The following is a 27410-nucleotide window of genomic DNA, read 5'->3' as shown; positions in this document are numbered from 1 at the left end:
AAACACAGAAAATAACAGATATGTATCCCATCAGAATTTGCAAATTTTCTTGACTTTGCAATTAAGAAAATCAATTTCCTACTTCACTGAAGTTGAGATAATCACAGAAAATGTCGAATTTAACACATAATGAATTCACTCCCTACAAAACCAGACAATATATTTGGTCAAAGTTTCTCATATCCAAATCTACTGCAACAGAAGTAACACATTTTTGAAAGTGGACATCAATATGTTAAAAATAATGCCTTAAGCTCATACTGTGGTCAAATGCAAGCACAATGTAAAGACCATCTTAAATATAAATGAGACAATAATAAATAATTATCTTAACAGTCTCTCATTTATCTTTCTTAATATGAAAATTCAATCAGCAAGATACAGACAGTGTTTTTGAAAGCTTTCATCAGTTTCTACTACTCTCTAGTAGTTATCCTTATTGGAGAGGAAAACTAAGAAGAGAAATTATGATAGAAAGTAGCAAACTGCCAAGGTATGAAAGGACAGAAATACAATCGTTAAAGAGATCCTCTTTCATTTCAAATCTTTCTTTGAACTGGCTTATGAAATGAAAGATAACATGTTCATGAAGAGAATATAATTTGAGTTTATTACCTCATCATAACCAGCACATTATAAACCAATTTGGGATACTCAAAATTAAATAGAGTAATGCAAAAAGAAATGCTATCCCAGAGTTAAGGAGCTCTGAAACACTCAAAGTACTTAATGATTTTCTCAGCCGAAACTACTTTTTAGTAATTTTTAGCTTTTTCTTCATTTCACTTCTTTTCTTTTTACTGTGTTCTCTGAGGCTGCCCCAACCAGTTTTTAATTCTCTACATACATCAGAGCTTCATACATTTCCAAACTTTTTTTTTAGTCTACTTCCTCAGATACCAGTTTTCAAAAATCTTGAATTATAGGTTGATTATCTAATTATAGGTTGATGACCTGCTGCAGATGAATAACTTACATTGTAACATAGTAGAAAAAAATTGTATTTCAAAGTGTTTAAAAACTGAAAAATTGAAGTTTACAGAAAATCTTTCCATAAGGTTTTAAAATATATTCACCATCAGCAACAAATAATTCATAACATATTTCAAAATTGCAGAACAATATACATGATTTTCTTTCAGATATAATAATACCTTGTCACATAAACCAGAAAAGAAAGGTATTAGCAATTCTGTATTGAAAAATCATGTGTTAAAAAAAAAGTGAATATTTACAGAAAATAACATTTACTTATTAGATTTATGTATAAATTCTTACCTAAGCTGTTTAAAAGCTTCTGCTTTCACAAGTGGTGTTTCTACAGAATGTTCAAAAAGTGCTCCTTCAGGCCCTGCAAAAAAAAAAAAACCAAAGAAGAAAAATACTGTAATGGAACAGTTGAAATATAACACAAAACCAGCAAGAAGGTTTTTTTAATATGTCCCCATTGATGTTGGAAATCAAGATAAGAGAACACATGTTAAGAATTACAAGACAATTGAAATACAGCTATGTTATTACCATTGCAGTATTTATTGGTTGGAACAATACAATATAAAAGTATGTCAATGTACAGCTGTAAATTCTTAAAATGAAATCTAAAAAGCCTGAAGACAGAGAAATTTTAAACTACTTGCGACAATAAAATAAGTAATTAAGATTTATACTATGTAACTTTCATTACAGTTAATAGAGATCATTAAAATCCCACAAAACCTTTGCAAATACTACAGTCCTAAATAATCATATTTATTTTATACAGTTCCGTGCATGTCACCACTTCTGTCATACCGCTTTATCAGAGATTTTCCTCTATTTATAGTCAGACTTGCTGAATATGAAAGGGTGTTTCTGCATGCAAAATGTTAGTGACTATGGGATCAGATGGTTTACATCTTGATATATGAATAGTTTATTCCAAAGAGGAAGAAACTGTGGGAACTCAGCCTCACCAGGAGCCTCCCTGTTGGACCTTGGAAGAAAATTTTCCAAGGGCCTCCATTTCTGCTCTCCCGAGTATTAGCATTATTTCAGTATTAACAGCCCAGCGACCACCTCCCACCTAAGCTCCACTAGGATCAGGAAATTGGCTGATGTGGGACAAAAGCCCCTCAGCAACAGGGACAGCTCAAAACAGCACCTGAACACCACCCTCTACAACAAGGGTGCAGCCTCTCAACTTCTGTTCCTTGGCTTTGTGGACATACTCATCAAAAACCGGGGAGCTCTTAGGCTGACAGATCCCCTCTGGCTTTGAGGATTCACATACCTGAGCACTTTGCTGGTGAATATGCAGCAAGGCAATATATTTTAATAGTTAGGATATTAGTCAAGGTGGCTTGTCTGGCTGCTCTTTATGCCATTACCCTCTGGAAAGAATTCTGGGCTGTAAAAATCCCTACATCATGGATTTGGGCTCTGTCTAGACAGAGAATGGCAATGGATGATTAAAAAGCACGGTGCAGTTTGTATAAATGTGCTATTAGATTGTATTAAATGTGGTATAAAGGGAAAAAATTAAAAATTTGTTGGGGCAACCTCAGAGAACATGGTAAAAGGAAAAGAAGTGAAATCAACAAAAAATATTTAAAATTGATAGACTGCTGAGACAACTGATAGGAAGACTGTCACTTCATGAGGACTGCAGGAAAATTCTCAGGATGTCCTGAGAAGGCATGAAATGTGCTGCTTTTTGAGAGGAGTTTTAGCTGAAATCGTGATTCCTTAGAATGAAACCTCCTTGGCTTGGATGGAAGAGAAGTACACAAGATACAAGAATTACCATATTAAATCACTTCAGCACTTTGAAGATTCATTGATTTACTAAGCTTGAATTTAGATTTTATTTAGATGTTGATACTCTCATAAATTCAAATAGAATAATCTTTCGGTAAATTACTAACTGGCATAAATATAATACTAGAAAACTTTAAATTTATTAATTCAGACAGAGCTTTAACTCCTTCGTTAACATTTCATTCAGTTTTCATTAACATTAGGATTATTCTTCACCTTAAGAAATTAAAAATGTTTATCAGAAAATGCTGATTTGGTACAACTAAGATATTTTGCAGAGATATCCTGATATGTAAAAGTGCAGCTGTGGCACTTGGAGACATGTGCCACTTGACACAGTGGCAGACTCAGCAGTGCTGGGTTAATGGTTCAGCTTGGTGATCTTAAGAGTTCTTTTCCAACCAATAGGTGATTCTATGATCCCATGATTGTACAAAGACAAGTAAGTGGTTGCAGAGATAGTACCAGTTTCATGGAAAGAGGGGCTAACAGAAGAAAGAGAACAGGAAACATCAGTGGTAATGTTTCGGGCGGTGGGCAGGTGGTGTAAAACGGAATGAAAAGGCTTATTTCTATATTCTAGAGCTGTCACCTCTAAGCAAGAGTAAAACCTTGCTTTTAATGTGAGTAAAACTTCTCCATCAAATAGCATTAAGTTTTAACAGTATGCCATTAATAGAAAAAAACATCAGGGCAACTTCTTTTTGAAAATGGCCCTAAACTGATTTCCTGTCTTCATTTCCTACTTTATCTTTTTAACTGTGATATGACTACTACTATATTTGCTATTTGATAGGCTACTGTTTATTAAGATACTGTAATTTATTCCTAAAAGTACACAAGAACAAGATATTAATTTTCTCAGTGAGAGGACTGAAGTCAGCAAGACATATTAACATCCCACGCACCCTATCAAGCAAGGACCATTTGCCTCCTCAAAGTCTAACAGAATGTTTACTCATACCCTCAAATTGCCTCCTACTTAACTTACCTTCTGAGCAGAAGTGTTTAAATTAAACACACTCTGTCACATTGCACTTCAGCATTAGCTATGCAAACTGAAATCCTTTGCACTGAACAGAGCACCAGAAAATCACAGGCAATACTCAGCAAATACTTTAGAGGATTTTCTAAAAGACAAACACGCAAAAGGACAAGTAGCAAACTGGAGAAAGGGTGATACAAATAAAAATAGTGATCCTCTCTGCCCTGCAAGCTTTAAGAAAACAAAAAGTGTAGATGTGGCACTAGGGGATGTGGTTTAGTGGTGAACACAGCAGTGTTAGGTTAACGGTTGGGTGTGATCTTAGAGATCTTCTCTAACCTGTACAATTCTGTGTTTCTATGAGCCTGCCCTGACGAGGTTAGAAAGCAATCAGCTCTTTGACAGCCAAAACAGTTACAAGGTGGTTTCCCTGTCACCAGTGCCAGCTGAATGTACAGGAGCCTCCCAGAACAAAACACGGATGTTCAGTACTGCCACAGCAACATAATGAATGCCTGGAAAACTCAGGTCCTTACTGAAATAATATGAAAGAGGGTGCAGTTGGAGTCCATGCTCCTTCAGGAGCAGTAATTGTCATGAAGGGTTAAGCTGAGCTTCAGTTTCACGTTCACTGAAATGTGCCTGTGATGTAGGTGTCACGGGTGAGCCAGAGGCAGTGTTTGTTTGCCTAATGGTATGTACTGACTGTCATCTGAACACCCAGTGCATCCTGCCTGGCCTCCAGCTGCCATGACCACAGGAAACATCTCTGGGAGATAAGTGATACCATGTGGTGTCTCACACACCCCAGGGCGTTTCACACGCAGCTGGATGTTCATGTTTGACCACGTGAGCTCAGCCTCTATCCAAGCCCTGGAGCCCTCCCCAAAGCAGACAACAGCACTTGGTGGGCACAAGGGCTCTCCCTGTGCTCCAGGGGAACGCGGCCACCCAGACCTGCCAGTGACCCTGCAGGGTTAGGGGAGGCATGTTCCTGGCTGAGGCTTTTCCCAAGCATCTGCTCTTCTCTGATTTGCACTATTCTATTCTACACAGGGCCAGAGAATGTCTGACTGAAATAGTATGAGTTGAAACATATTAATTGTAGGAAAATGACAACTCTTGAGGTGTTGGATTGGATTATATTGCTCTTAGACCTTTTCCTTTGTCTTCAAGTATCACAAATCATACACATTTGCTCTCTGATATATTATATTTCAGTTGAAAACTGTCAGGTTTTCTGAAAAATCATTACTGAGCTTTTCATAATTCACATAAATAAGGAGAAGTAAAACCAAACAGTTCACTACACTGTACATAAAAAAATACAAAATGTTCTTTGTGTATTTTAAAGCCAGGATCATCTGTTTTTTATGGAGTGAACTTTTCAAAATTTATTTCACATTGATCTTGTTCTCTATTTAAAATGTTTAAAAATAATCTTGGTATGCAAAGTATTACTAATTTATCCTTCATGCTAATAGTATCATTTAAATCACAATAATTTATCCTTCATGCTAATAGTATCATTTAAATCACAATTTTAATAAATTAATTTGAAGCAAAGTAGGCATGAATCTCTTCTTACTTACATTAATTTTACACTGAAATAACTTCACTGACTTTAATATATTTGCTTTTGAATTTTACTGCAGTGTAAAAAAAAGAAACAGGCAATGTGTCTTAGTGCAATATCTGCTGAAGTAAATAATTATCAATGCACTGTAAAGATTAATATTGGATGAGTGAGTCATTAATATTAGCATAACAATTTCAACTCGTGTGTGAATGATTTTTACTTACTTTGAGCAGAGAAAGACCTTTTCCAAATCAGTTAACAATTATGCAGTTTTTCATATCTTTGTTAAACACGCTTTTCTATTAAAGTTTAGCATCCCTTGGGCAAACAATAATTATTTGATACAGTTTCCTGGTTAAACAAAGTTGTAATTTCAATTAGGTAAAAAAGTAAAAAACCTTAAGATAAGACCCTCAGGCGTAAACAAAATTCATTAACACAATTATTATAACTTAACTTTGGCTTTGAAACACTAATTGTATAGTTACAACCATATTTACAGTTTTGACAGTGAAATAATATGAATCTATTCATTAAAATGAAGACCTCAAGATTTCAGAGGATCAGTAATTAGTGAATGCCAAACATGATAGTTGCAATCAGGTAAAAATACTAAAAACTTAATTGAAAAGAAGTAACAGAATAATTTCAGTATTTCCTTTGATGGATTTTCTGCTCAAAGAGAAATCACACCATGTATCTATTTTAATGCAACCTTACACCTAGAAAATGAAGGTTGACTTTATCAGGTTGTATGAAAGGAAGTAGCTTTTCATGTGATGACTTTGACGTATTACTTTGTAAATGAGTATTTCAGTGATTGAAGAAACAGCCTAAGACAAACTTTTTTCTTGACAGGTGACATTTAAGATATACTACAAATATCTTCCTGTGACATATGTGCTACTCACAGAACAGAAATACAGTAGCTTTCACTTTGAAAGATAAAATCATATAAAAATATCAGAGAGATATTCTCTCCCTAAAATTTTCACGGATCAGACTTGTTACTACTCAGAATGGAATATCTAGAATTTTTTCAGCCTCAGACAGCAGGCACTGGAAACAGTAAATAATTTATAAAAAGATGCACCACTACAGTTCCAGTTACTAATGGCTTTAAAATTAAACACATATATACAGAAATATTCACATATTATATATATATATATATATATATATATATATATATATAAAATTTTGTGTTAAAAAATCTTACTGATTATTTATTGAAAAAGGTCAGATTATCTTCATATTTCTGTTTCCTAATGAGGTAAAACCAGAATTTGCCTTCACACATAATAATAAATTTAAAAATATGCTTCTCATATGGGTATTATCTGAGCATTTCTTAAACCATTACAAACCTGTGACTCGAAGCTTATCTGTGCCAATTACAACTTCATTTTCATCCACTGTAAAAAGTGGCTTTCCATCCTTTGAGTTGATCTGAAATTGCTGACTGTGGAATTCTACCATTTTAGGACCTGCAAAACAGGAATCATTTCATCATCTTTCTTCAATTTCCTATATAAATTATTAGTAATTTTAATTGGTATGTTAATAATGTAGTGACCCATTTAAGTACACTGTAGGTCATGAAGCACTCAGATATTCTAAGGATAGTGGCCTTGTAAGTTTTGAAATTGGATGAGTCTATTTATATGATCTAATTTGTTGTTCAAAACCATGCCTGGAGTCTTCCTTAATAGCTGGGTTTCCAGGGAATCTAGAAAACCCCACACAAATGGATCCAGACAAATGTTCATGCTCTTGGTGTTGAAACTGCTTTGATCAGAATGAATCTATCATTTTCTTTTTCTTTTTTTTTTTTTTTTTTTTTTTGAAACACAATCTAATTATCAAAGTTTTTGCAGCATCATCCCTTTTGATTAGGGAGGCTCCAATGCTTTAAAATTACAAACATCCCATGTAAGAGCAGGACCTCAGCTCTTCAAAACAGATGCCAGTTTGGTTCCACATATCTAACAAATGTTACTGATGACGTTCTTCGGGGTTTCAAGAATCTATGAAAATATTTGCAATTGATTCTGGTACTCCAAAAATGAAAATAATATGAGCAAGAGAGTCTGTGCATACTTCTAGATCCTAAATTCATTAAAACATCCTGTTCTACAGTATTGGCTTGGTAAGTAGATAAAAAGTCAAACCCTTTGTGTCGGTTCTGGCTTCCTTTTCTGCCAAGGTCGGGATTAACAGCACGAGAGACGAAGTTTGCGTTCAGACTTTGGTGTTCATTAGCTCTTATCTATTTTACAGTCTCACAAGCTGGGAGTTCTGCAGTACCTCCAGTTAACAAGGTGCAAAATGGAGTAGCTCTCTATCTCTACAAGGTCTTTGCAAGGATTAATCACGCAATTGTGAATTGACACCTAAATTATTTTTAGTTTTAACCCAATGATCAACCACTTAAGGTCCTCCCCAACCAATTAAAGAAGTTCACCAAGTCCCAAGAAGAAGAAGGAACAAGAAGGTGAAAAAAAGAACAACTAAATTCCACCCTAAAGTCTCCATCTTGCCCCATATATGTTAATATATAATCTTAAAATCTAATTTTTCCACCCTGTGATATTACACATATCTATTCAAACTACACACCCATAATCTCAGTGCTATCAGTTAACCTTGGAAGCCTGTTCCATGACCTCAGGTCAAATGTAGTGCCTGCATGAGGTTTAGTGCCTTTTAGCACAGAAAGCCTGAAATTCTTACCCTCCAGAGTTCCAACAACCCTTAATATTCCCTCTTCTAACAACCTGATCAATTAAAATTCATACCACATTGAGCCTGAATATCTATTACATAGAGTTGTCATCATAAATCTATATACAGATATAAAATTACAGAGAATGGTCAAAGCAGTTAAGACTCCTTTTCAGCAATTTTTAATAAATGTATTTCACAGACTATCCACAGGACCAAGAGGCACTGAACTGCTTCCTTCCCATTAAGAATCTGTTTTCCCATGTCTGCTCCCATAAATGTTAAATATATCCCAGGCAGTAATTCTCAAAAGAAACAGGATTTTTTTGGTTTTTTTGGTAAGATCTTATGTTAAAGGGGCATTAGGTGACAGAAGATTGATACTACTATGAAATACATGCAGGTATTTCACAAAACCTGGTTGGTAGCTGGTATGAGAGAAGCACATCTTGAGGCTCTGTACAAATTGTGGAGCCTGAGATGCAAAGTACTGATTGTAACTTCCCACTAAGTACAGAAAGAATTAGAGGAGCTATAATGTCCTAAACTAGGGCAACAATTTTAAGGCATAAAACCCAATACTGACTCTACCCGAAAATGGTCAGGATAGAGAGCTGAGCTCTGCATTGTTATGCACTGCTGCACATGTGCACCCAAGCACAGCCTTATGAACCCAAATTTGGCTCTTCTCTAAAGCTATTCTGAAGCCCACGAGAAGTTCTTGAGAAGTATGTAGCAAAAAGTGAGATCAGAAAATATCTTTGTAAGTGAAAAGGCCTTACACAGTATTTTTAAATTTTTTTTTACAGCAAAAGAAACAGTTCTAGGTAAGTGAGGCAGGGATGGATCCCTGTCAATGGTTTCTTGGGAGGAATCTTGGTTAAGGTTTTATTTGAGGTCACTTCCAATCCAACTGTTTTATAGTTCAGTGATTGATCCTGTTTGTGCCCAGCACCAATAATGAAACTGGGCATCTATGTAATGTAGCTAGATCCTTGTGTATTCAAACAAATCAAAGGCCTGACTAAAATGGATGTTATTAACTTTGCTGCATGGGCTGATCCCTATCCTTCCCATTCATCCAACACCACGATTTTTAAAGCTAGCTTAATTAAGGAAAAACTCTGCAGGCACTGTGAGAGCACTCACTGAACTTTTTATACATTCCAAAGGCACTTTAACTTTGAAACTCCAATTTATGGCCTTGACCATGCTGGATTTGCATTCAGATTGTTTGGTCTTGGATCTTGCACACTTGAATAAATCTTTAACAAGAATCTTTAGGTCCGCAATTTTCTTAACACAAGTGCCCCACTAATATGAGACAATGATTGTCCTATAGATAATCTTCATTGTCAGAGAATGGTATGGATAATAATTGATGTATTTTAAGTCTTAAGAGGGAATGCTAGGGTAAACAAAATTCAAGCATATGTTTTATTCATGCTAGAGATGAGTCATCTCATGTTTTCAAAAAGAAATAATAGACTTTTACAAAAATGGGAATAAGTTTATGTAATGAAAAGTAGCCATTAATTTCTCTTAATGGTGTTCCACAATACACATAAACTAGCTGTATTGCAATAACACTAATTGTATCATAATCCCAGTGAGATTAATTTTCAACTCACAGACAGCAGCCAAACTCAGTATCTGAAAGTGTAATCTCCTAATGCCTAAATGTGTTTTGTTTACCACCCTGGTGTATTAACTACATGTAAATCAACTAATACTATAAAATCACATTTGCTGATAAAATCCTATGATTAAAAATGCAACCTGACTGAGTGCAGGTTATTGGAAGTATTTTTCTGCTTGCCATCAGATGTATCACACGAATTTCCAGGTCAGTGGATTGTTCTTGCCAATCAGGCTGACTACTGCCCTTTGTTTCTGTGCATTTCTTCCTTTAATGTGCAGCCCTGAAGCAGATCTTGTAAGTGATCTTCACATCACATACCTCCTGACACTGAGGATGCTACCTTAAATGACAAGCTTTTTTTTTTTTTTTTTCCCCCAAAGAAACTGACATACTGCTAAACAGTCTTTGTTTCCGTTTTTCCTCCTCACTCTTTACTTCCCTAGAAATTTTCCAGGGAAGGAAGCTCTTTTGTTTAGTGACTCCATTTCGGTTGAAAAGCATTTTAATAAGCTGCCCTCTACTGCTACACAACCTTTGAATTCCAGGCCAATACAAATATAGACGTACCAGACAGCAAAGGATCTTCTGTCAAAAACAGGGCCTGCCATAAAATAAGTATCTGCAAAAGCTTAATGCCAATGAAATTTGAGGAGTCTGAAACTTGAAGAGTCTGCCTACGTGTTACCAGCAGGCAGGCTCTTCAAATAGTTAGTTCTGCTGAATACTAAGCATTTTTAGTGTGTCTAGATTTTTCAGAAGAAAAGGCTTTAACATTGGATTTACTTCTATCATGAAGTGATTTCATATCTTTTATTTTCTTACTCTCTTTTCTTATCTGCCATTTCCAATTAACCTATGGCTGTCAGCTACTCTGTATACTTTGCTCTTCTCCTACCACCTAGAGTCATTGAAGTATTGGGTATAAACCAAAATCCTGAGTGCTCTTTGGTATTCCTATGTAACTTCCTCTTTTACTTAATTTTCATTAAACTCAAGCACCTCACTTAAAACAAGATCTCATTAAAAGTGTATTAAAAATGTAGTACTCCTACAGATTCAGTTCTCATTCCATGAGTGATAGAATACAATACCAATAAATGTGAAGTCCTTACTTTCAGAAACATAAGATTAGTTGTATTTTCATATGGAACGGTATGGTATTTCATTAGAACAAAGGCATTATTACAGATAATGCAGCACATTGCACACTTTATGTCCATTTCATATATCTCTCATAGCTTTGAATAACAACTCTAATACATGAATAGAACACTTGCTGCTCCTATTTCCTCTTTTTCTCTGTTCTCCTTTAATGCATTGGATGAAACTATTATGTCCTCTCAGATCAAAGTAAGAGTGCCTTACTGTCACCACTGTTTATACTTCGTTGTTATCTGTGATTGAGCACAAGTCTAGAGATCTTAAAAAATTGGTCACCTTTTCTCATAGGCTTAATGAATCCAAATTTTGTTGCACAATGAAGAACTTCAACAGGAAAAGCTGAAATCCCAGTCCTCAGACAGATAAGGTGAAAAGGAAAATACTGAAGGAGCTGAGGCATGATAATTTGAAACCCTGTATGCAGAGAGGATAGCTGATCTGAGTCTCTCATTCCTAAATGAGTACTTTAACTACTTTATCATCTGTATAATGGATATCCTTCTTCCACTTTTCCTCTTTCTTTTAAAAAAAGAAAGCCATGAGTGTACTTTCATAAGGTCAACTCCTGCACTGTGTTTCAGCAGTAGTCTAAGCATACCTACAGATCTGGGCAGAGGGCATTGTGAGAGGATCAGCTGAACAGATGGGGCATGATTCAGTTCACAACATCACTGTCTAGTACCAATATAAATTCTTTTGTGTTCTCTGCCTGGCCTTCAGCTTATTTCAAATGTCCTTGAGTATCAGACTAGGAAGTCTGACACGGGGTCTGAAGCACCATGAGCCCTTCCAGCATGTCAGCTGAAGACTGGGCAAGGTGGAATCACAAAAGAATGTAAGCCAGAGGTCACCTGGCTGAAAGCCCTACCTCCTAACCACATCAGGGTCAGCTTGGCTGGAAATTAGATAAAAGTGCTCAGGGTCTTGTCCAGGTGAAATTTTAATACCTCTGAGGGAGGGGATTTAGCAGCCTCCCTGAGCAATCTGTTCCATAGTTAACCATTCTAACAGTGGCAATCCTCCCTGCCCCTTCTATCCAGTTGCATTTTGCATCTCTGCAACCCATAACCACTGCCTTTTGCCCTCTCTCTGTGCACCCTGAATCTGGATTCATGCTAGTGATTGGACAGTGGGAAATGGCCCCAACCAAGGGAGGTTCAGGTTTGATATTAGGAAAAGTTTCTCCTCCAGAAGAGTGGTTAAACCCTGGAACAGGCTACCTACCTAGGGAAGTGGGTTCTAAAATGTTCAAAAATGAGTAGATGTGGCACTTTGTGATATGCTTTAGTTGGCATGGTGGTATTCGGTCAAAGGTTGGACTGACCTTGGAGATCTTTTTCAACCTTAATGATTCCATGATTTATTTTGTCTCTAGCCCTCCTAGTATCAGGCATAAGTTAGAAGCTCTCCTTAAGCTTTCTTTTCTTGCAGGTTAAACAAACACAACCTCTTCAGACCTTTGTACCTCCTGTGCTTCCACTGCCTGGCCACCTGAACAGCTCCCCGTGGGCGCCTCCTCCGCCGGCTCGCAGCTCCGTCACACGGAGAGGGCTCACAGCGTTCCAGCCGCAGCCTCCCAGGCGAGGGACGATGCAGCCCAGCGTGCTCTTAGTGCTCACTGCAGTGCCACGAGGCGACACTGCAGGTACATGTTCAAGCTGTCCATCAGGATTTGGGGGCTCTTCTGCAGACTCGCTACACAAAGATGGGGGTGTGACTCCTCTTTTGGGCAGTAGCTGCCATCAGGGTTCCAAAAAAACTGTTGCATTTGAAGTGACTAGGATTTTAAACCTACTTAATTATCCAAATTCTACCTTAGATTATAGTCTCAGTAAATTTCAGCTACTTTAAAAGCTAACCTTTACAAATTCATCTAGCATTAACCAATGTCAAAAATTCAATTATTTTTGGTGCAGGACCTATCCCCAACTTTATCAGTAACTATTACCTTCTAATTATCACCCGGTTACTTATGTTAATGATTACTGTACCACTGAAACCAAAATATATTTGGGATTGCAAATTTAATGAAACTGTTAAAGTTTAGAAGGTTATAGAATCTTTAATAATTCCCTTTTTTTCACTTGTTTTGAATTATTTCCTCCGATAGGAATAAAGAGACAATGAAGCTACTCAGATGAGTAATTGCTCTCTGAAGACAGACAGGTATCCCCCAAATGGATTTCCAAATAAAAAATGGTTTCCCAAATATTAGTGTTTTTTTTTCAGAGCCAAACTCTGTAGACTTATGTTTCCTTCTAGACTCAGTGAGAAGAAAAGCGACAGCAGCATAGGACTCAATTCCTTGGGCCAGGTTAAATTTCTCCTTAATGTGATGCTGTCATATTTAACAAATCAGCAATGCATGTTATCATAGAATCATAGAATGGTCTGGGTTGGAAGGGACTTCCAGGAATGTGTAGTTTCAACCCCCTGAAATGGGAAGGAGCACCTTCCACTAGATCAGGTTTCTCAAAGCTCCATCCAAGCCTGGTATTGAACACTTCCAGGGATGGGGCAGCCACAGTCCACAGTTTCTTGGGGGCATGCTGTTCCAGTGCCTCTCCACCCTCACAATAACTATCTGATTAACTCCTAAAGGATGTTTCAATTCTGACTTAAGTCAGCCTGTCTGTGAATATCATCACATTTCTCTTCATAAAGATTATCATATTTGGGGACAGAGTGTGCATATCTTACTAGGGCAAGCACCTTCTTCTACATAGTGCATAGATCATCAATGGTATTTTTTTTCAGAAGAGGATACTTTTCATTTGCATCTAAATATTAAACTGCAGCTTGATTTGCTTAGCTAGCTCTCATTGAAATTAAATATTTCTTATTCTTTTCTGCTATTTGTTTTAATTCTTTTCAACATGACATACATTTAAATACACAACGGTCTCAAAAGACTAAAAGCATTTGCATTTAATGCATATTAAAAAGCATGTGCATTTAACACATACTTTCTTAAAAAGGAGAATTAATTGAAAAGTCTATAGGATGTTTTAGCAGTCACCTGACATTCTCTCTTATCTATCTAACCAAATTTTACTTTTAAATAAATTAGCATGTATGTCTTGATATGATCATCAGATTTACTGATAGCTAGAATTTTTATATTTTAGGAAGTAAACATTCTTACTTTAATCCCCTTGGAATAAATATTGTAAATTCTTGATAATAAGAAGACTTCATCACCTCAAAAATACTTCAAAGAACTTTCAGATTCATCTTTCTATTAATTCCTCCTATGCTGTATCTTCCTTTCTTATAGCCCAGCTGGACAGCAATTAAAGTTGTGCAAATCATCTTGCAGACAAAGATTTTCAGGAAACACATTCTACCTTTTATCTTAAAGGTAATAAAGAATTTATTTGGACAAAAAAGGGGTTTTAAATGAAAGACTTCTGGGATAAATAAAGAAAGAAAAGTTAAATGATTTTACAATGTCATTAAGTTTATGAAACCGGCTTCAGGGTTTTCCCCGTGAGAACAAGATCAAACTCTTCTTAGAGTCATCATGCTTCCTTAGGACTGTTTTCTTCCTCCTATGCCTCTTATGAAAAAATACCATCACTTGAAAATGAAATATTAAAATGCCTACTAAGAAACCCATACACGATTTGACTTTGGAAAGCAGCAGTTTTCTAAATGGCAATTATTATTGCTATAGCAATGTGTGAGGTACTGACACTGATCTATTTCCTCAGAATGTTGTTCCAGTCTGAAAAAAGAGATAGCACAAATACTCTCATTGTAACACCTGTTCATAATAATGTTATAGACATGAAAATGGTCTCTAAGCAGAATTTTGACTGTAATTCTGTTTTCACACTGCATAAACCATTTTGACTTTTACCATATTCCCATGCTTTCTGAGTGAAGCTGATTTCATGCTTAACAATGCAGAACAGCTTCATAATCCAACTATGTAAATAAATTCTTACAAGCTTTTAACACTTTAAACTAAACCCCTGACCTGAAGCTACTGATGTTACTATTCCTTGGTGTAAAAAATTGAACTAGGATGAGGATCAGCAATCCATTCTAATGGAATATGTTCTCACAGACATTTCATGACTTTGGAAACCTCCTTTTTTATTATTTAAAGTTTTTATTTTTTTTAAACTTTCTCCTGAAAAAGGCATATTACAAGGAGAATTTAGGGTCTTCTGTAGGTTGAAACCTCCTTACATGATCCTTGAAAGACAGGTATCTTAAAAATCTGGTCCTACTTTTTGGCAGTGACATTTGGAAACATGCTGCTCTTCCATCAACTGTATAATTATCATCTGCTGATAAGCTGTACATAGAAGCCTATATTTACTTAGGTAAAACATCATTTACTGTTTGATACCAATGTTGTTCTTAGTGATTTGATAATTGACTATACAGTTTAGATGTTTCTTTTATATAGAACATATTTATCATTATTGGAAAAGTTTGACAAGTTTTTTGCACGAAGTTGATTCATTATTACTGAGGATGTAAATCAAAAGTGCTGCATTGCTCTTTTATTCAAGGATTGAACAAGGCTTTGAAGTGATTAAGAATAGGAATCTTGGAGATCATAATTAGCAGCTTTCTTGGACTACCAAAGAAATTCTTAGATATTTCAGTTTTGAAAGTTGATAAGCAAGCCTTAACAATGATACCTGAATCTTATGCATCATTTTATGGAGAGGAGCTATTCTAATGAAAATATTTTCCATCTGTTATGTACACACTGTTGCCTTGCCTATAAGTAACTCTCTCCACAACTTTTTTAATTCCACATAACTACCAAGCCTGTACATTCCCAGAACTATGCCTTGCTTAAATTCCTTCCTTGCTGTCTGTTGGCCAACATCCTTCTAAGTACCATTTCTCCTAGAAATATTAACAAAGCAATCACTTCCCTTAAATACAGCTCTTATTTACTTTTATGCCTTGTTGTTTTGTTCTTGTTTGTTTATTTGTAAAAAGTAATTAAAACAAAATGGGTATTTTTGTCATCCAGGGGGCCACTGAAGTCAAAAACTAGTAAAGAACGTAATTTTTTTTTTCAAATTATAATCCCTATTCTTTTGAAAGTATTATTTTCCTGGTAAGCAGTTTTTGAAGTATTTGCATTTAGTCAGGCTACTGAAAGCAGTGTAATTATGGGTCACAGTACAAAACTCAACATCTACAGCATTTTGTTTTAAAAAACAATGTCCAGACAACTCCTCCCAGAGGTATTTCATGCAGATGAACTGAGGGGTATGTAGAAGCTTTAATGTGAGAGTGATCATGTTGGAAGTTGCTCACATTTTATGTGTTTTTAGTGTATCTGTGATTCATGAGAGAATGCATAATATGTGCCTGTTATCTTCATAGGGGGAATTTCACAGAAACTCAAGTAAAGATTTGTTTCACATCTCTCTTGTAAATTACTTCTGTTGAAGAGTGGATATTTAAATCATTCTTAGTAACTTATTTAATTCTTTTAACAGATCATTTGAATCACGATTTCCATGAGTTAAAACGTCTTTTTGTTGTAATCTTATGAGAGATGCTATATTATATTGTCATCTGAGGAATAACTACAAGCTTATCTAATACGACTCCTTCATAACTGCAACTAGTCCTATTTATAAAATGACTGGAGTTTTAAGACATAATTCCAGCATGTTGGCAATTGTGGAAGATATTAACTCTTTAGCAAAGGCTTGTGCATATAAAGTAAATATGCCACGCACCTATTTATCACACTCCTTTTGAATAATATTTAAGGGTATTTTCTTAAGACAAGTCATTCAGATCTTTATGATCAACTGAATTAAAAAAGGGAATTTGAAAACATTTAAAGGCTGAATTGTGATTAATTGTATAATTATACATTTCTAAGGGGAATAACAGGCTCCTTTATATATTTTAATATTTTTTCCTTTTGCTTGAAAACAGTTTGTTTGAAAGCAGCGAAGCTTGCAAAACCTTCTATGAAATGAAATGTAATTCTTCAAACAGGAGTTGCCACAAAAGTTACATAGCCTCAACAGCATGGAAAAGTTGCTCATCAATGCTCTGCTGGGTCCCAATTTAGTAAACTACTTAAACATACCAGTTTAGGCTACAGTTAAATAAGCAAGAATTCATGCTTTGCTGCCTGAGGACCTTGTGAGAAATGAGTTAATAAATTGTTACATTTTTCTCCAATGTCAAACAAAGGTTGAAAAATAGTACGAAAGCTAAGAAAAATTTTGTCATAGCTCACACATATTGTTGCCACTCTTGCACAAAAAATATGGTTTAAAGAATAATGTCTGCTTATTTTTGCTGCCAAGATCTCTCACTTACATCTGTTAGATCTATTGATTTCACTGAGTAATTATGTATTTTACTGCTACAATAGATAGTAAAAGATACAAATGTCTGAGTTTTGAACTTGAATTTTTTAGGATGTCTGCTTAAATGCATTAGTTTCTGGAATACTAGGAAATAAAGAAAGACTCTATGACATAGACAGCTATGTTTTCTTGTTGCGTTTTCTCAGAAATTGATTTGCAACTACCAAATAGATATTTACACAAGGAAAAAGCGGTAACTTTTGCAGAGAATTTTCTTGCATAACTCTGCAATAAAGAAGTGCTTCAAGTACTTAAAGAATTAATGCTTAACTGAGAAACTGAAAATATATTGCTATTTTTTACTGAGTGGCGGGTGGGCTATTCAAATATGACCACAACAATAATAAATAATCATAGGTTTAGTGCTTTATATTCTCAAATCCCTATACAAATATTAACTACAATGTTTCCAAAGCAGTGGACAAGGAATAATCACTCAGACTTACCCACATTTAATCTGCCTGTGACTTCCCCATTTGAATTGCGAGCGTTCACAGTCACATTGTGAGTAGACTGGAGAAGCAGTGATGAGTCCTGAAGTATGGAGAAAGAAAGAAAGAATGTGTGACAGAACAATCAGAATTGACAACAATTTTCAAAATTTAGTCTAGTGTTGATATCAACTCAGTCACTGAAAGGTCTTTGCAGCTAGAAAACTACCCACAGATGTCATCAAATAATGTGGGCAGATATTGCTGATTACTACAACCATTATCAGATTTAAAGTAAGAAGAATAATTAAATAATTCGTCAGGTGAACAAAATCTGTTACTGGACCAATGAATATGCCGGCTAACATTTTCTCTTTTGAAAAAATGCTTTAGTACTAGATTTAGTACTTTATGTACTTTCAGTACATAACTGAGACTCCTAAAAGACAGCCATTTAATTGAGTGTGAGCATTCCACCTTGAGAATTCATACCGTTGTATCAATTTGACGAGAAACATGCATTTGCATTCTGCTTCCTCAATGGTCCACACAGTCTGTAGGCTGTGGCCTGATTTTGGCACCTGGCACTGACTCTCCAGGCAAGGAAGCTGCAACAGTGAGTGATGGAGATTGGCAGGTGTCTAGATCAATGCTGACTTTAACAGATGACAGTACAGGTGATTTTCGGGGTAATCACAGTGGCCACTGTCTTTACTTTACATTAAGTATCAGAAAATTATCTGGGGATACAAAATCTTATCATGGTCATTTGGATCATGTTTATTTGGATCAGCAAACTGTAAATACACAGGTAGACTTCAAAAAAAGGGGGAGGAAGTTTTCTGCAGTACAGGTGCTTTCATACTGAAGCCTACCTTGTGTCTAAAGGACAAGAACTCAGCGGGTGATAAGAAGTGCCTACAAAGATCTCAGTCACCAAAATATCATGGAATGCGTGATAGGAAGTGGGCATCAGCAAGCTGCCTGCTTGTGACGTCAGTGGAGATACCCATTCCTAAATAAATAAGTTTCTAACTACTGGAATATTAAAAGATCAGCGTCTTTCACAGCTATGGCTTCTAGTTATTTGTTTGGATTCACCAGCAACTATGCAGCACCTTGAAGGGCTAACCCCTGAAAATAACCCCAAGGCATGTTCTCATCTCAAATTTAATGCCTAGAGTATAAGACAACCTGAGAGTTTTAAACACTTTTTACGTGATGAGTTTTACTACAAACACTCATTTAGTAACAAAACCACAAACATGATTAAAAAATAATAAAATAGAAGCAACACGCAATTTGGACTCAAATAATTTTTTTTAAAGAAAACGAATGGTATCTCACAAGTAGGTAGAAAGACTCTCTCAAAACAAGTCATTAAGTGACCAAAAGAAATGAATCTCACTTTGTAAATTATATCAGAAAAAATATGAAACCTCACAGAATTAACAAAAATAATGATAAGAGGAAAAAAAGAAAGGCATGTGTTAGAATGAACTTTAATGGTAATAAGTTAGTATAAAGTGCAAAAGCAACATCAATAAAGTATTGGAGATTGGGTAAATATAGTACTTTTAAGTAAATCTGCTAAATGACTCACAAATCTGGCCATCTTTATTGCATTTATTTGATTGCCACTAGTTGATTTAAAAAATAATTGACCTGCTGCTGCCACATATGTGGTTTTGACTAATTAAAATCTAGTAACATATTTAAAAATGCTCATCTTTTATCTTTCCACAAATATGTTTTAGCAAAGGTGCAATGGTCTTGCCCACAGTTCTGCATTGGATTCATAATGAAGGTATAAACTTGTAATAGGCTCCAGAGACAATGCACAGCAAGTAGATTTTCTGCTACATATTTTCTTAGCACTTTGGAGACCTCATTAGGTGAGAAAATCTCTTAGGAGACTGCAAGGAGAAAACTATTAAGGCAAGGAAGAAAGCTGAGAGGGGCCTGGTTCTCCAAGACAAACTTAGAAAAAGAAAGCTTAACAAATAAATAATGTTATGAGAATAAACACATAAATGGCAACTCAGGAGACCAAGCTGCAGGCAATTAAGCCTTTAGAGAGTTCAAATATTTAAAAAAGCAAGGATGCAAACAAAAAAACCTCTGATGAATTGTCAGCAGGCAGAGAGAAGCAGTAGCCTGAAGGCTCCAATTAATGCATGCTGCTAACGATCATGACGGGCCATTGGACAGCCAAGCTCATATTGGATGCTGCCACACCTCTTTTTCCTATATTGTACTAAATGTATTAAGAGCTGAAAGGAATATTAAGAGAGCACAAATGGTAGCTTAACACTGCATAATGATCTTTGGGACTAGAGGGAGTTCTTAAACATTAGCTGTGCTGGTCTTAAAAAGTTACATGTCTTACTGGATAAACAACCTCAAGGGAAATTCACCAAAGCTCATAAATAGTTTTTTCATTGCCTGTAAGGCAGAAAAGAATACAGCATAAGAAGCTAAATGGAAATACAGATATAGTAATGGAATTTCACTGTCTTAATTAAGAGCTGTTCCTGAAACTGGAAATACTTGTTGCAGAAAGAGAAAAAAAGGAAAGCTCAATACAAGTAAAATATGTTAGCACTGCTTAAGTTTTAGTAATCAAGCATGTAGCAACCTCATTCTGATAAATTTATTTACATTTTCTCTTGCAATATAAACACTAACTTTTTTCCTAGGTTCACAGAAGTCTCATGGCTGGCTATTTCTTCTCAATTACATGTTTGAGGATATGAAAGAGCCATTTTTGGCTTTTATTGAATAGCACTTTATTCAATGAAATGTCCCATTGGTTGATGATAATATTTACAAAATATAAAACTTTATTTTGTGAGATGTTGGACTATGCCCAATAGTTCCGAAAAATATTTATTTTATTGTCCAGAAGCAGACATCTCTCTACAAAAAATTCACTGGAATAAGTTTCAGAGTCCCCCTGGATAATTAAAATCCAAATTGGATTCTCTCTTCCTTTTTCTAAATGCACAACTTCCATACCTTTCCCATTCTTAGTGACATTTTAAAGTTAATAATTTTGATAAATATTTGACCAAGCATGGTATTCCTTTTTTACCTCACTAGTAATAACAATAACTAACTTTTCTGTCTTGGTAAACTAGATTACATACTAAGTCTTTCCATTTACACTTGTAAATTTCATATACATAAATATATAAACATGCCAGACATTTCATGGCATTGTCCTTGAAGAGAAAAAACCTATATATTTTAGAGAAATCATAACTTTTCCATTGGGATCCACTAATTTTAGAGATACTGAAACTATTCTGTAGTGGATGAATAAATAAAACAAGCAGTTTCCTTGGGAAGCCTATATTAAAAAAGAATCTCAGTAAAAATAAAGAAAACTTTTCTATACACTCCTCAAGTTTTAGCATTACTTACATATGATAACAATTATAATTCCTGATTGAGCTGCTTATCACATGCCTAAGAGATAAATGTTAATTCTGACAAAGCATCATAACACTGACCTTGTCAAGTGTGCAGAAATGCGTGTGTATACAGATATACATGTACATACATACATATATATATTTACATGACAGAAATCATGGAAAGCTCAATTATTCAGAAGCACATTCACTTTATTTAGCATCATTGCAAGATTACCCACTTACCACTCTCGAATGGATTTCTTTGGCATAAAGAGGGAATAAGAATTCAGATTCCCCTTCCAGTCGAAGCCCTTCCTTTGTAACACGCAGGTGTCCCATTCCAGTCTGAGGAGAAGATGTGACAATTATGCACAATTTACTATTGTTGCTGTATTTATTTTGTGTTCTTTTCATAAATTAAACATCTTCAGAGCTGCCTGCCCCAAGTCTATAAATATACAAATAGTAATACATATAAAATTCTAAGAATTCCTTATTTTTTTCCAGGAGTAATTTCCTGTGAGAAATTGTAGGTTTCATGAAGTTATTAAACATGGTGTTTGCTTTTTTCTCTTTTTTTTGGGGGGTGGGGGGGCAAGGATGTAGAGTGGAAATACAGTTTTATAGTCATTAAATTAAAAAGAAGTGTATTTGTACTGGCTGTGCTGAAACAGCTCTTGTACTTGCCTTCTTAAAATCTAATGAACAATAAACTTTTATGTATGAGTACTCATAAAAAACCTTACATTAACATATCAGGGTTCATTCTATCGATAATGTAAGCCTACAGAACAGGCAAAGAGGGACTTTTGTTTGCTTTTATTTTCAGCAACTACTTCTTTTTAATTAAGTTTTAATTCATTGGTTTAGGTTTTTTCTCCTTTAATTGTAGGTCAAGGCTCTATATCTCATTATCATGTACCTTTTTCTCTATCACCTGCTCCTCAGTTTTCTCATCCTTTCTTTGTTATTCCCTCTTGCTTTCAGCCCAGTCATTCTTTCCAGCTGATATCACCTTTCTTTATTTTCACTTCCTTTCATCATTATCATAGAATTGACAATTTGAAAAATGAGTGAGGAATTACTTCAGTAAGTACATCTGAGAGTTTGCAGGCTTCAGCTGCAAAATATTTCAGAGGTATTTAGCCAGTTTGTAAAGGATTCACCCCTTTTCCTGACAAAAAGAGCAGAAAACTTGCCAAAAAAAAAAAAAAAGAAAAAAAAAAAAAAAAAAAAAAGAAAAAAATGGCAGCCTTTCAGCTTGGCCACATGAAAATATTTCAAGACAAATTCTGCAAAACAAGGAGCAGATGAAAGGGCTAAATAAAAAACGATAAACGCCAAAAAGGTATTTCCACTCCAAACAGTTTTCAGGCAGCTCTGCCATGTAAGCAGAAGAGATACATAACAGGCCACCAATTATACATCAATAAATTGTTCATCTAATGAATTGTGCTCACTACTGATAAAAGTCATAATTGAAGGGATGGTAATTGCTCTCAAATATATGTTCTGACTAATCAGATTATACATGTATATATGTAATGTTAAGTAACATATCCAACCAGCCTTCAATGAAAAATCATAGCTATTTTTTTAGCAGGCCTGAAAGGAGACAAAGAGAGAAATGAGTTTTGCTTAAACTCCATAAGGTAAGAAATGTTCATTGACTCCACTGGAGAGTACAACCACGATTCTTCCTCAGCAAGATTTGCTTCAGGAAAGAGGCCTTTAGAGCAGCTATTTATGGAATCTGTTCTCCAGGGTCAAATATTTTACTGCTTTGAAATACATAATGTATTTCAAATAATAATGTAAAACACTGACTTTCCTCAGTAAAAACAGATACAGTTTCCAAATTCTAGACCATTGCAAAGCTTTTAAAAAGTATCCAGTATATACTGATACATCCCATAAAGCAAAACTAAAATAATACCTGTGGTAAGATTTTATAATGACAATTCCTAGCCAGCACTGACTGATTCAGAAATAAGCTTTTCTAGTGAAGACTCCACACAGTTTTATCTAACCTGCAACATTCCCACATTATAAAGACACACAGGTTTAAGATAAACACTTTTGAAAAGTCTGACGTGAAATATCAGGATCTTCTAAAGAAATACCACCAACAACTATCTCCTCGTTCTCTTTTATTAACCAAATTTAGGGTCTGATTATTTGCTCTGAACTCATACTTTTTCCCATCAGGCGAAAGTAGTTTATAGTAGCTATCAGGTTTAAACAGAGTTTGCATATTTGTATATGCATAAATATACAGGACTGAGTAGTATATTATAGAATAAGTACAAAAAAATGACATTGACAAATCTGAAATTTAAGAAGGCAGAGGAAGAGGTAGCAATTAATTCTTGCTCTGAAGCAGAATGGGGAAAATTAACAAGGTCCAGGTGGCAATCTCTGGAAGAAATTTTTAGTAGAGACAAAAAAAAAAAAAAAAAAAAAAAAAGAAGCAATTTACTCAGCACACTCTTTCTAATGGATTCAGGTTTCCCAGCAATGATTGTGAAAATGCTATATAGACAAAGAAATAGAAATGGCTTTGACATAAAGAATAGTATGTCACACGATAAAACTGAGCACTTTCAACTTATCTAAAAGTTCCTATTTTGTCACTAAACCCAGTCACATCCCTGAGGATTACTTTGTACAGTATGTCCTCCAGGACGCCGTATTTTCTTCATCAGATATTTAATCTAAGCCTTGACACAAAGCTCACATTCTTACATATTTGCCTAACAGCTTCATTATCTATTCTCATTGACCACTTGGGAAGTGCAAACCCAGGGAAATTCAGATTTGGGTTATGTGCATAAATGACTATCTCTGAGGACTAACATAAACTTTGTAACATGCATGCAAACAATAAAAATGTGGATTTTACATAATGATCCTCACTTCTATTACCTTTGTGATTGCAAACGATTATTATGTTCTTAGTACCATGATATTTGAGCATCTTAGGATTGTAAAAGTACCGAGTTATGCAGCACAGTGAGGTAGGGGAATTCTATTATGCCCCGTTTATAACTGGCAAATTGAAGTTACATGGAATATAAAAGAGAGGGATCTAGAATAAACAACCACCCCAATGCACTGAGATCCAATGCTAAGTTCCATGAAAAGGCAGAACATAATAGTTACCCATATTGTTGTCTCAAAAACCACTCTGCTTCTAACATTACCAATTGATATTTACTGAGTATTGTGGCTCCCTCAGTGATGAACCAACCCGATGCTTTCTGTTTCGTGGATTTGATTCTGTTCCTATCCAAACAGTTGAATAAGAATATTTCTGCTGATTTGAGGAAAGGGACCCAATATCACTTAGATGTGGACTTTGATGCAGTTGTGTAACAGGGTATTGCTTAGGGTGGGGAAAAGAAAGCGCTTCATCGAACACTGGAGATGTATGGCAAGTCTGGATTCTGGTTATCCTGATGCTGGTGACTGTCACTGCTTGAGTTTGCGGGCCCTGAGCTGTAACACACTGTTGTACCTGCAGATATAGCTGAGACTCACATTCTGTAATTACTCAAAGCCCTCGGCGAGGCAGGGACGCAGCTGTACAGCAGGGAAGGATGAAATGGCATCTCTGTAGACAGCAATCAGGTTTTATTGCTGCAAGGAGTTGACTAGCGTGGAAACTGCTGGCAGCTGCCAAACATGTACCAAAGATGCAACTTAGCATTAGTGTTCACAAAGGTGTGACCAGTTTTCATTTCAGAACTGTTTGACTTATTCTAACTGCAGCAACAGGATGTCTTCAACTACAGTAGAAGCATTTTTTCATAATTTGAAAATGCTCCCAAGCAGGTTAAGTGCCTGGAGAAACAGAAACAAAGCCTTCTACCAAAAAAATTTAATCTCTGAATTCTCATAAAAGCTCATCAAAAGGCTCCTTGATTGAGAAGTCCTAGTCTAAAAGATGATTGACATCTAGATTTTTGGTGAATTATCTACATAGGGATACTCCAAACCAAGCTGAAACCAAACTCCAAGCTGAAGCGAGTAGCCACCACTGCAGAATCCTAGGTAAGTTGCACTGTGTTGTAGAACATCTGGATGGGAGGACCTTGGATGTGCTATCATTCTCTTAAATTCCAAACACAGACTCCAGACTACTAGGAGTGGAAAACAAGCAGATGCAGCTCTAGGGCTCTTGAACTCACAGTGAGTAGCTCTCAGGTAGCTAAGCCTCATGCTGTCTATGGTTTATGGAAGCAAAAGAGCATCAGGTGATTTATTTGGGGTTTATCTCCCATGAATATGACAATGTAGGTCTGCTGCTGTAGGGATATGGCCCTTAGAAACGAGCAGGACACATGGGGAACATTCATTCAGTTTAAATATGAGTATTTCTAGTCACCTAAATTCAATCAATAACTACAGCTTTTGTTTTCCTACCAACACTGAAACTGATACACCTTGGCTCAGTATATTTGGTCAAACACTCTCCACATCACGCCATACCAGATCACATCACACCATCACTGTTTCTGCACCTTCTCAGCACTAGAGATATAGTGTCAAATACAGTCCTCAGACTCCTCTGAGTAAGAGAAATTGAACTTCTGCTCTGTGTATCAGCTAATAGCTGCAAGGGAGGATGTCTACTTTCTCCTTTTTGGGAGAGATCAAAAACTGGAAAGATAGGCTGGCCCATATGTTAGCACAGTTACACCAAAAAAATTCTCAAAGTTGATTCTAACATTAATTTTAACACACATTCAACTCAAATCAAGTAGCTTCTGTCTCAGGAGTTAAAAGCATGTTTGATTTACAGTATCTGCTCCCTGAATATTCAACCTTTCCATATATTAAAAGTCCACACCCCTGGAGGAGCTGAATGAAACCGGTAATGATATTAACTTCAGAGCAGAAATGATGCAGCATTTCCACTCTGTTAAATCCTTTTCTTTCTTGTAGGATCCTTGCATCCTCCTTCTTGGCCAGATCAGGGGAAGACCTTGGCAAGCTCAGACCAAGACATCACTTGTTGTGCCCCAAAGCTATTTCAATTAATGGCTTTATAGATCCTGCTTGCACTGCAGTACTTCTTGCAGCAATTATTATTTAGAGAACTTGCTTTGCAAACAAGAGTGTACTGTTTCATTGAGATAATAGGACTGTGGGTAGAGATTGTTAAAGAGCCATCAGCAAAACAGGATTGGTAATGAATCTGATGAAACTCTCTGTTTGACTTACAATATCAATTTTGGAGCTAAGTACGTGCTTGGTATAATAACATTACTGATGCCAGATCTCATTTCCAGTTGCAAGGACTCTATTTGCTGGGCTGAGACATAGGTTATCTGACTCATCTGCTTAGATGACAGCGGAGTCAGTTCAGTCAAAGACACTGGTCAAATCAGAGCCCCCAGCAAAAGCAACTCTTGGTATAGAAGTTGGTCTCACCTGGCTTAGGGCTGGATACAAACCAAACCACCATTTGCAGACAAGACTGAAAAGTGGGTAGATAATATTTTGAGATCTACAAAAGTAGATGGCCACTTTGAATTCAATAGATTTGTAAGAAAACAGCTATGGATCAAGCAAATTATCAAATCACTGGTGTTTGCTTATTTTTATAACATTTCTTTCATAAAATCGGACTCATATTTAAGATGCATACTTTCAAGATATTTTCAGATCCTCTTTTATCTTTGTCCTGATATACAGAATAACAAACTTCCTTTCTTATAGTATTAATTAAAACAAGTGTTATTGAAGAGGGAAGAATATATTCTCAAAACAGATTGAGTTTTAGCTTCATTTCCTTGTTCAGCAAGGACCAAATTCTGTCTTTGGCTCTGTACTGCACAGATACTAAAAAATGCCATTACATCTGGCATTACATCTCCTGTGTTAGAAAAACACACTATGAAGAAACAGACTGCCACTCCCACTGCTACATGTATTTATTCAGGAATTAGGTTTTTATAAGTTGGGTAATTAATTTTATTATATTAACATTTGTAATTATGCAACTTAGCTAAAGAAATGGAATTAAATATTTTCCTTTTATTTGTAAAGGGCTTTCTTAAATCCAGTTCTTAAATTTGCACATACACTCTAATCTCACTGTACTGAGGCTTTTTATATCTCTTTATTAATATTATAAATTATTACAAAAGTACACTTAAAACAAGTGTTTCTCCACACCCTTTTACACACCCATGATTCAATTCAAATTATAATTAAGAATAATCAAATGCTTTAAGAAAATACATTTAAATGAAAATATGTATCACTACTGGAAAGTCTTTGACAACAACTTTCTC

The 27410-nt window shown here is 35.6% G+C and overlaps 1 protein-coding gene across 7 annotated transcripts in view; it reads right to left on the bottom strand.

Moving 5' to 3' along the window:
* SGCG (sarcoglycan gamma) overlaps positions 1-27410 on the bottom strand; it is a 108595-nt gene that overhangs the window by 20922 nt on the left and 60263 nt on the right. For all 7 annotated transcript variants that reach the window (XR_010080013.1, XM_063394678.1, XM_063394676.1 and 4 more), the window contains 4 exons: positions 21352-21453; positions 17705-17792; positions 6728-6847; positions 1279-1351 (listed from right to left, as the gene is read on the bottom strand). Coding sequence is in view for 6 of the 7 variants with exons in the window: in XM_063394678.1 (XP_063250748.1) it covers positions 1279-1351; positions 6728-6847; positions 17705-17792; positions 21352-21453 (383 nt within the window). In the remaining variant the exon portion in view is untranslated. The remainder of the gene's footprint in view (positions 1-1278; positions 1352-6727; positions 6848-17704; positions 17793-21351; positions 21454-27410) is intronic.

Source organism: Prinia subflava, chromosome 3 (genome assembly GCF_021018805.1).
Source record: "Prinia subflava isolate CZ2003 ecotype Zambia chromosome 3, Cam_Psub_1.2, whole genome shotgun sequence".
Lineage (NCBI taxonomy): Eukaryota > Metazoa > Chordata > Aves > Passeriformes > Cisticolidae > Prinia > Prinia subflava.
Note: the sequence above shows the minus strand (reverse complement) of the source record. Positions and strands in the feature narration are given on the sequence as shown.